This window comes from Heteronotia binoei, chromosome 3, assembly GCF_032191835.1.
Source record: "Heteronotia binoei isolate CCM8104 ecotype False Entrance Well chromosome 3, APGP_CSIRO_Hbin_v1, whole genome shotgun sequence".
Taxonomy (NCBI): domain Eukaryota; kingdom Metazoa; phylum Chordata; class Lepidosauria; order Squamata; family Gekkonidae; genus Heteronotia; species Heteronotia binoei.
Window position 1 is genome coordinate 192,738,156 of NC_083225.1, and position 9,884 is coordinate 192,748,039.

The 9,884-nt window shown below is 50.3% G+C and overlaps 1 protein-coding gene across 1 annotated transcript; it reads left to right on the forward strand.

Annotated features, from left to right (window-relative positions):
- The first annotated feature begins 493 nt into the window (after positions 1-493).
- LOC132569032 (potassium voltage-gated channel subfamily E member 3-like) lies at positions 494-2,882 on the forward strand. Its single transcript, XM_060235216.1, has 2 exons — positions 494-552; positions 2,562-2,882. The coding sequence occupies exon 2, from the start codon at positions 2,580-2,582 to the stop codon at positions 2,862-2,864; it is 285 nt and encodes a 94-aa protein (XP_060091199.1). The 5' UTR covers positions 494-552; positions 2,562-2,579; the 3' UTR covers positions 2,865-2,882.
- The last annotated feature ends 7,002 nt before the right edge of the window (positions 2,883-9,884 follow it).

The window sequence follows — 9,884 nt, forward strand, 5'->3', positions numbered from 1 at the left end:
TGTTCTTAAGTGACACAGAGTGTTGGACTGGAGGGGCCACTGGCCTGATCCAACAGGGCTTCTCTTATGTTCTTAAGTGACACAGAGTGTTGGACTGGATGGGCCACTGGCCTGATCCAACAGGGCTTCTCTTATGTTCTTATGTGACACAGAGTGTTGGACTGGAGGGGCCATTGGCCTGATCCAACATGGCTTCTCTTATGTTCTTATGTGACACAGAGTGTTGGACTGGAGGGGCCATTGGCCTGATCCAACATGGCTCCTCTTCTGTTCTTATGATCCTTGAAGTGCCTTCCAGCTCTCTCTTTCCATCTGTTCAGCAGTCTATTCAGGCCAGCCGGTCCTCCTCAAGCAGCAGAGTGGAAACTGAGCTTTTGGAACTCCCCTTTGCACTCAACAGTTGCATTCGTGTGGAGGGAGGAGAGGCACCCAAACAAACCGGGAAGTGGTTTCTTGTTTATGGCTCAGCAGCTGCAAAAGGAAGGATGGCGGGAGACATCTGGTACGTCAAGGGCAGCTTGGCTCAGTGACTGAGCGGTTGGCGGGGCTCAGGTAATCTGGTGTAGGTTGAACAATAGGGGCATTCACAAAACGCAAAGCGGGAGGTGGGGGATGCTTGATAAGCCAGGATGAGGAAATAGAAGGATGTTTGCTGGAGCGCGGTATGATCTGGCTGGCAGCAAAAGAGTCCCCTGCTGCTTTCCCATGGGCATTTGGTGCGAGAATGCCAGGCCGAGAGGGGACTTCAGGAAGGCCTTCCTTGCAGGATCGGTGTGCAAGCAGTGGCGGACTGGCCAAGGTGGGCCGCCTTAAACATTAGGCAATATGTTAAAAAATGTTAATGGCCTTTTAGTAGCTTGAAAATATAATAGAAGTTCCAGTACTATTACTGTAATGCAACTAAAATGTATGTTGCATTTAGTGTTGCCAGCCTCCAGGTGGGGCCTGGGGATAATCTCACTTCTACAGCTGATCTCTGGCTGGTGCAGATAAGAAAAGAAGAACATAAGAGAAGCCCTGTTAGATCAGGCCAGGGGCCCCTCCAGTCCAGCACTCTGTGCCACATAAGAACATAAGAGAAGCCCTGTTGGATCAGGCCAGTGGCCCCTCCAGTCCAACACTGTGTCACATAAGAACATAAGAGAAGCCCTGTTGGATCAGGCCAGTGGCCCCTCCAGTCCAGCACTCTGTGCCACATAAGAACAGAAGAGAAGCCCTGTTGGATCAGGCCAATGGCCCCTCCAGTCCAACACTCTGTGTCACATAAGAACATAACAGAAGCCCTGTTGGATCAGGCCAGTGGCCCCTCCAGTCCAACACTCTGTGTCAAATAAGAACATAAGAGAAGCCCTGCTGGATCAGGCCAGTGGCCCCTCCAGTCCAACACTCTGTGTCACTTAAGAACATAAGGGAAGCCATGTTGGATCAGGCCAATGGCCCCTGCAGTCCAACACTCTGTGTCACATAAGAACATAAAAGAAGCCATGTTGGATCAGGCCAGTGGCCCCTCCAGTCCAACACTCTGTGTCACAGAAGAACATAAGAGAAGCCCTGTTGGATCAGGCCAATGGCCCCTCCAGTCCAACACTCTGTGTCACAGAAGAACATAAGAGAAGCCATGTTGGATCAGGCCAGTGGCCCCTCCAGTCCAACACTCTGTGTCACATAAGAACATAAGAGAAGCCCTGCTGGATCAGGCCAGTGGCCCCTCCAGTCCAACACTCTGTGTCACTTAAGAACATAAGGGAAGCCATGTTGGATCAGGCCAATGGCCCCTCCAGTCCAACACTGTGTTACATAAGAACATAAGAGAAGTCCTGTTGGATCAGGCCAAAGATCCTGTGAATTTAGGGGAAGGTGTTTGTGAGTTTCCGGCATTGTGCAGGGGGTTGGACTAGACAGCATCTATGTCCCTTTCCAACTCAGTGATTCTGTGCTGGCAGAACAGCTACCCAAAAGCTGTGTCATGGATTCTGATACACCACTGCAAGTTACTCTGCTCTGGTAAGACCTCACCTGGAGTATTGTGCTCAGTTTTGGGCACCACATTTTAAGAAGGATATAGACAAGATGGGTCTAGAGGAGGGCGATGAGGACGGTGAGGGGTCTGGAGACCAAATCCTATGAGGAAAGGGTGAAGGAGCTGGGGATGAAAGGGAGAAATTGTTTTCGGTGGTCCTGGAAGGTAGGACCAGAACCAGTGGGTTGAAATTGAATCAAAAGAGTTTCCAGCTCAACATTAGGACGTACTTTCTGACCGTTAGAGCAGTTCCTCAGTGGAACAGGCTTCCTCCTCAGGAGCTGATGGGCTCTCCTTCCTTGGAGGTTTTAAAACAGAGGCTAGATGGCCATCTGACAGCAATGAGGATCCTGTGAATTTAGGGGGAGGTGTTTGTGAGTTTCCTGCATTGTGCAGGGGATTGGACTAGATGACCCTGGTGGTCCCTTCCGACTCTATGATTCTGATTCTATGATTTGTAGCAAAGACAGACCTTCTGGTGAGAACACTGCAGGGCTCCGGCTTTTTCCGAAATGTTGTCTCTTCTTCTGTCTACCCTCAGCATCTCCCAGCAGAGACCATGTTGGCCCCCAACTTGACCGACCCCTGGTTCCACCGCCTGGACTCCGTCCTGAGGGCCTTGAACCAGACTCTCCAGCACCCCGAGCCGTGCGCCCAAGAGAAGAACCTCGGCAGAGACGACGAGGATGAGAAAAACGCCTACATGTACATTCTCTTTGTGATGATCCTATTCGCGATAACGGTCGGGAGTTTGATCCTGGGCTATACCCGGTCCCGGAAGGAAGAGGATAAGCAGAGTGATCCGTACCGAGTCTATATCCAGGAGCGGGTCTCCATGATATGACGAGGAGAGTGGCCCGGAGAGAGAAATGATGACATAAGAACATAAGAGAAGCCATGTTGGATCAGGCCAATGGCCCCTCCAGTCCAACACTCTATGTCACACAGGGGCCAAAATATCTATCTATCTATATACACACTGTGGCTAATAGCCACTGATGGACCTCTGCTCCATATTTTTATCCAGTCCCCTCTTGAAGCTGGCTATGCTTGTAGCTGCTACCACCTCCTGTGGCAGTGAATTCCACACGTTAATCACCCTTTGGGTGAAGAAGGAGTTCCTTTTATCCATTTTAACGTGACTGCTCAGCAATTTCATTGAATGCCCACGAGTTCTTGTATTGTGAGAAAGGTAGAAAAGTACTTCTTTCTCTACTTTCTCCATCTGATGCATAATCTTGTCAACCTCTCTCATGTTACCCCGCAGTCGACGTTTCTCCAAGCGTTTTAACCTTTCTTCATAGGGAAAGTGTTCCAACTCTTCAATCATTCTAGTTGCCCTTTTCTGGACTTTCTGCAATGATATAATATCCTTTTTGAGGTGCGGCGACCAGAATTGCACACAGTACTCCAGATAAGACCGCACCATCGATTTATACAGGGGCATTATGACAGCTGCCTTGGATTTACTTAGCCGCTTCCTCATCGAAAGGAACGTCTTTGTTGGATCCTGCGGCATTCTTCCTTCATGGTCTGGGACTCCCCCCATCCCGCCGGCTGAAAGACAATTCGGGATGAAAGGAAACTAGGGGCAGGGTGCTGAGAGATTTTGGACCGGTTTAATCTTTTTAAAAAAAACAATTTTAATATTGATTTTTTTTCCATCCACCTTGGTATACAATAAACACGTTGCAGTTTGTGGGTGGATTGAGATACTCCTGTGCTTGAGTGGAGAAATCCAAAAGAGAGCCTCTTTCTGGTAATAAATGTGGGCAGGGCTCGTTTTGTAGGAAAATAAGTGGTGGGGCTCATTAGCGTAACTCATTAGCATATGCCACCCCCCCCAGCCAAAAGCAACCCAATGTAAGAAAGGAGAGCCCCGGGCCAGCGAGGCCTGCTAGGTCTGGCTGGATCTCTAGCCACTCCCCTCACCAGCCAAAAGCAACCTGATGCAAGAAAGGAGAGCCCCGGGCGAGCGAGGCCTGCTTCGGCTGGCCTGAGGTCTAGCCAGCCCAAGCAGGCCTTGCTCTCCTGGGTCACCCACCTTCATAGTCAAAAGGCCAGCAAGCTACCCACCACCCCAAATCACCTAAGAAGTGGAGAAACCTGGGGTTTGTTCACTGTGAGACACAGAGTGTTGGACTGGATGGGATATTAGCCTAATCCAATTGGAAAGAGCTCCACCCAAGAGCAGGATTGGTTACCCTGGAAAGCGGCGGCTGGTCGAAGTAAGCAGTACTTCTCTCGATGGACCAAGGGTCTGATTCAGTTTAAGACAGCTGTGTTTGTGCACATTCTCGCTCCATTCCCTTTTCTTTCTATTGGCCTGCAAAGGGGGAACTTTTCATCCGGAATGAGCACCTTTCTGAGGGTTCCCCCTCTTCCTCCCCACCTACCTTGTCCATTGAATAGTAGGTGCAGCTGCATAACAATCCCTGGATGAGGAGAGCGGGCAGCCAGCCAGCCAGCCACCAGGGGCTTTGCCACACCCCCAGCAGCCATCATTAACCCCTGGAGAAGCCCACGCCACCCTTTTTCTAGCTGTTATGCAGAGAAGAAGAAGAAGATATTGGATTTATATCCTGCCCTCCACTCCGAAGAGTCTCAGAGTGGCTCACAATCTCCTTTACCTTCCCCCCACCCCGCAACAGACACCCTGTGAGGTAGATGAAGATATTGGATTTATATCCCACCATCCACTCCGAAGAGTCTCAGAGCGGCTCACAAACTCCTTTCCCTTCCTCCCCCACAACAGACACACCGTGAGGTAGATGAAGATATCGGATTTATATCCCGCCCTCCACTTCGAAGAGTCTCAGAGCGGCTCACAATCTCCATTACCTCCCCCCCCCCACAACAGACACCCTGTGAGGTAGATGAAGATATTGGATTTATATCCCGCCCTCCACTCCGAAGAGTCTCAGAGCGGCTCACAATCTCCTTTCTCTTCCTCCCCCGCAACAGACACCCTGTGAGGTAGATGAAGATATTGGATTTATATCCCGCCCTCCACTCCGAAGAGTCTCAGAGCGGCTCACAATCTCCTTTCCCTTCCTCCCCCACAACAGACACCCTGTGAGGTAGATGAAGATATTGGATTTATATCCCGCCCTCCACTCTGAAGAGTCTCAGAGCGGCTCACAATCTCTGTTCCCTTCCTCCCCCACAACAGACACCCTGTGAGGTAGATGAAGATATTGGATTTATATCCCGCCCTCCACTCCAAAGAGTCTCAGAGCGGCTCACAATCTCCTTTACCTCCCCCCCCCCCAACAGACACCCTGTGAGGTAGATGAAGATATTGGATTTATATCCCGCCCTCCCCTCCGAAGAGTCTCAGAGCGGCTCACAATCTCCTTTCCCTTCCTCCCCCACAACAGACACCCTGTGAGGTAGAAGAAGATATTGGATTTATTTCCCACCATCCACTCCGAAGAGTCTCAGAGTGGCTCACAATCTCCTTTCCCTTCCTCCCCCACAACAGACACCCTGTGAGGTAGATGAAGATATTGGATTTATATCCCGCCCTCCACTCCAAAGAGTCTCGGAGCGGCTCACAATCTCCTTTCCCTTCCTCCCCCGCTACAGACAGTCTGTGAGGTAGATGAAGATATTGGATTTATATCCCGCCCTCCACTCTGAAGAGTCTCAGTGCGGCTCACAATCTCCTTTACCTTCCCCCCCCCCACAACAGACACCCTGTGAGGTGGGTGGGGCTGAGAGGGCTCTCACAGCAGCTGCCCTTTCAAGGACAACCTCTGCCAGAGTTGTGGCTGACCCATGGCCATTCCAGCAGGTGCAGGTGGAGGAGTGGGGAATCAAACCCGGTTCTCCAAGATAAGAGAGCTCTGGCTGACCCAAGGCCATGCTAGCAGCGGCAAGTGGAGGAGTGGGGAATCAAACCTGGTTCTCCCAGATAAGAGAGCTCTGGCTGACCCAAGGCCATTCCGGCAGGTGCAAGTGGAGGAGTGGGGAATCAAACCCGGTTCTCCCAGATAAGAGAGCTCTGGCTGACTCAAGGCCATTCCAGCAGCTGCAAGTGGAGGAGTGGGGAATCAAACCCGGTTCTCCCAGATAAGAGTCCTCACACTTAACCGCAACACAAAACTGGCTCTCAAATAAAGGAACTCTTTTTGTGACAGCGTTGCCAATTCCCAGTGGAGCAGGGTAAAGGTACAAAAACCTCCACGAAAACCAGCCTCAACAGTGAAGAAATTTAAGTGTAATTTACAAAAAATACTTATAACAATAATAAACATATCAAAAGTGAAGTAAATCACATTTTAAAGTGACAGAACACTGACCACACCCGTATCCACAGTACTTAAGTCTTTGAACATGAAATTCCTTGAACTGAAGATCCGGGCTGTGGTGAAAAAGGTCACTAGTCAAACGGAGGACAACGCTCCAATCTTTTTGGTGAACAGATGAGTAGAATGATGCAATGCAGGAAGGCATCAGAACGCGACAGTGTGGAGCTATTCTGCTTCACATAGTGCTTCAACGAGAAACCTTCAAGAATACATTCATAAAATTCTTTCCTAGGAGAGCAACGCTTCAATATTCTTAGTGACAGAATCCACACTTTGCCGCGTAGCATCCGGTGCCTCTCCTTAAAACACCCCCCACGTTTCAAAAAGACTGGACCACGGCGTCCAATTCCATGAGCCCCAAAAGAAGGTGCCCCAATCGTTCATTATTTCCTATGGAGGGAAGGCATTGAAAAGGTGTGCGGTCCCTTTAGATACGAGTTGGGAGTTCAATTATGCTTCTCACAACTTTGCTTCTGGCTCCACCCCCAAAGTCTCCTGGCTCCACCCCCAAAGTCTTTTCTTCAAATTAAGGAAGAGTTTCAAACTGCCTTCAAAGTGCCAACCTGGCTGAGAAAATCAGCTCTCTTGTTCCGGAGGTCTAAAACTTTGCTTTGGTTGTTCTCATCAGCCAACAGAAATGTGCATATTAGGCCATACCCCCTGATGTCACCCTTGGCTTGCGCAGAAACTCATTTTGCATATTAGGCCACACCCCCTGACACCAAGCCAGCCGGAACTCTGTTCCTGTGCGTTCCTGCTCAAAAATAGCCCCGTGTCATGGGTGCTGGGGACCCTGCAGAGGAAGTTGAGCCTGCAGAAGAAACTGTGCCCCTGCCACCTGCACCAGTGCCCCTGCCTCCTCCTGGAGAAGATCCCAGCCCCCCTGCCTCGCCCTCTCGGGTGGCGCGTGTGCGTGACCGCCTCCGTCAGGACCTCAGGGATCGGAGGAGGGCGGCACGCTCACAAGCAAGATGCTCCCTGAGCCCTGAGTTTTGAGAGGATTCTGGCCCTTCTAAGAGCAAGGATGCTTGAGTTGTAACAGGATCCTGGCTGCCTCTCTGAGCCAGCAATTAGCCCAAATGGGCAACAGCCAGCAGAGGGCTATATAGCTGTAGGCTTTGGGAGGAGGCTTTGTGGAAGCAAGTAGTCATCTCCCTGACGTTCTAGCATCCACTCCGGCTTGACTGGTTTCTGGACTCCCTGACTTTGGCTTGTGACTTCTGGACTCCCTCACCTTGGCTTCTGGACCTCGGACCTGTGATACTTGTACAGTGATTCGGATTTGGTGCCTTGGACCCTCCTGCTTACTGGCTACAGACCTCAGACTGCCCCTGGACTTTGCCTGACCCGGCCCCAGCCGTGACACCCTGGTGGGTTCAATGCAATGAAAATTTAAATAAATTTACAGATGATACGAAATCAGGAGGGGGTGCAAACACAGAAGACAGACAGAAACAGGATACAGGGTGACCTCGATAGGCTGGAAAACTGGGCTAAAACCAATCAAATGAATTTTAACGGGGATAAATGTAAAGTTCTGCATTTAGGTAGGAAAAATCCAATGCATGGTTATAGGATGGGGGAGACTTGTCTTAACAGTAGTATGTGTGAAAAGGATCTAAGGGTCTTAGTGGATCATACGTTGAACGTGAGTCAACAGTGTGATGCGGTGGCTAAAAAGGCAAATGCAATTTGGGGCTGTATCAACAGAAGTCTAGTGTCCAGAACACGTGATGTGATGGTATTGCTTTACTCTGCTCTGGTAAGACCTCACCTGGAATCTTGTGTTCAGTTTTGGGCACCACATCTTAAGAAGGATATAGACAAGCTGGAAGGGGTCCAGAGGAGGGCGACGAAGATGGTGAGGGCTCTGGAGACCAAGTCCTAGGAGGAAAGGTTGAAGGAGCTGGGGATGTTTAGCCTGGAGAGGAGGCGGCTGAGAGGTGATAGGATCACCATCTTCAAGTCCTTGAAGGGCTGTCCTATAGAGGATGGTGTGGAATTGTTTTCTGTGGCCCCAGAAGGTAGGACCAGAACCAATGGGTTGAAATTAAATCAAAAGAGTTTCCGGCTCAACATTAGGAAGAATTTCCTGACAGAGCAATTCCTCAGTGCAATAGGCTTCCTCTGGAGGTGGTGGGCTCTCCTTCCTTGAAGGTTTTTCAACAGAGGCTAGATGGCCATCTGACAGCAATGAAGATCCTGTGAATTTAGGGGGAGGTGTTTGTGAGTTTCCTGCACTGTGCAGGGGGTTGGACTAGATGACCCTGGAGGTCCCTTCCAACTCTATGATTCCACAGGAGGTGGTGGGCTCTCCTTCCTTGAAGGTTTCTAAACAGAGGCTAGATGGCCATCTGACAGCAATGAAGATCCTGTGAATTTAGGGGGAGGTGTTTGTGAGTTTCCTGCATTGTGCAGGGGGTTGGACTAGATGACCCTGGAGGTCCCTTCCAACTCTATGATTCCTTGGGAGGTGGTGGGCTCTCCTTCCTTGAAGGTTTCTAAACAGAGGCTAGATGGCCATCTGACAGCAATGAAGATCCTGTGAATTTAGGGGGAGGTGTTTGTGAGTTTCCTGCATTGTGCAGGGGGTTGGACTAGATGACCCTGGAGGTCCCTTCCAACTCTATGATTCCTTGGGAGGTGGTGGGCTCTCCTTCCTTGAAGGTTTCTAAACAGAGGCTAGATGGCCATCTGACAGCAATGAAGATCGTGTGAATCTAGGGGGAAGTGTTTGTGAGTTTCCTGCATTGTGCAGGGGGTTGGACTAGATGACCCTTGAAGTCCCTTCCAACTCTATGATTCCTCGGGAGGTGGTGGGCTCTCCTTCCTTGGAGGTTTTTCAACAGAGGCTAGATGGCCATCTGACAGCGATGAAGATCCTGTGAATGTAGGGGGAGGCGTTTGTGAGTTTCCTGCATTGTGCAGGGGGTTGGACTAGATGATCCTAGAGGTCCCTTCCAACTCCATGATTCTAAGACGCGAGGTGGTAGTGATCATAGCTCTTTTTAAACGTACAGCATAGTACAGGGCTGCACAAAAGACTGAGGAACTGGGCCAACTATATACACTTCAAGGTTCCTGTGCTAGCACGCCATTGGGTCATTCAAACCGGCCAGGGCCTCCTGATTGGAGCAGGGCGACAGGTTTTTGGATCCTGCTTTCCAGTCCTTATGATTCCAATGAGCCAGGCAGGAACACCCAGAATAGTCTTCACTTTGGTCTGCACACACAACAGTAGAATAGCTCTCTTGGTGCAGTCGGTTTTGCAGAGTTCCCTGACCTTCTCGGGCAGGCTGTTCCCTAGCAGGTGTCTGGGGGGCAGTTGATCTTGAACATATGAACATATGAAGCTGCCTTCTACTGAATCAGACCCTTGGTCCATCAAAGTCAGTATTGTCTGCTCAGACTGGCAGCGGCTCTCCAGGGTCTCAAGCTGAGGTTTTTCACGCCTACTTGTCTGGACCCTTTTTTGGAGATGCGGGGGATTGAACCTGGGCCCTTCTGCTTACCAAGCACATGCTCTACCACTGAGCCACAGCCCCATTCAT

Bases quoted from the DNA above. Each gene is read 5' to 3' on its own strand.
- LOC132569032 (XM_060235216.1), top strand. From the start codon at position 2,580: ATGTTGGCCCCCAACTTGACCGACCCCTGGTTCCACCGCCTGGACTCC.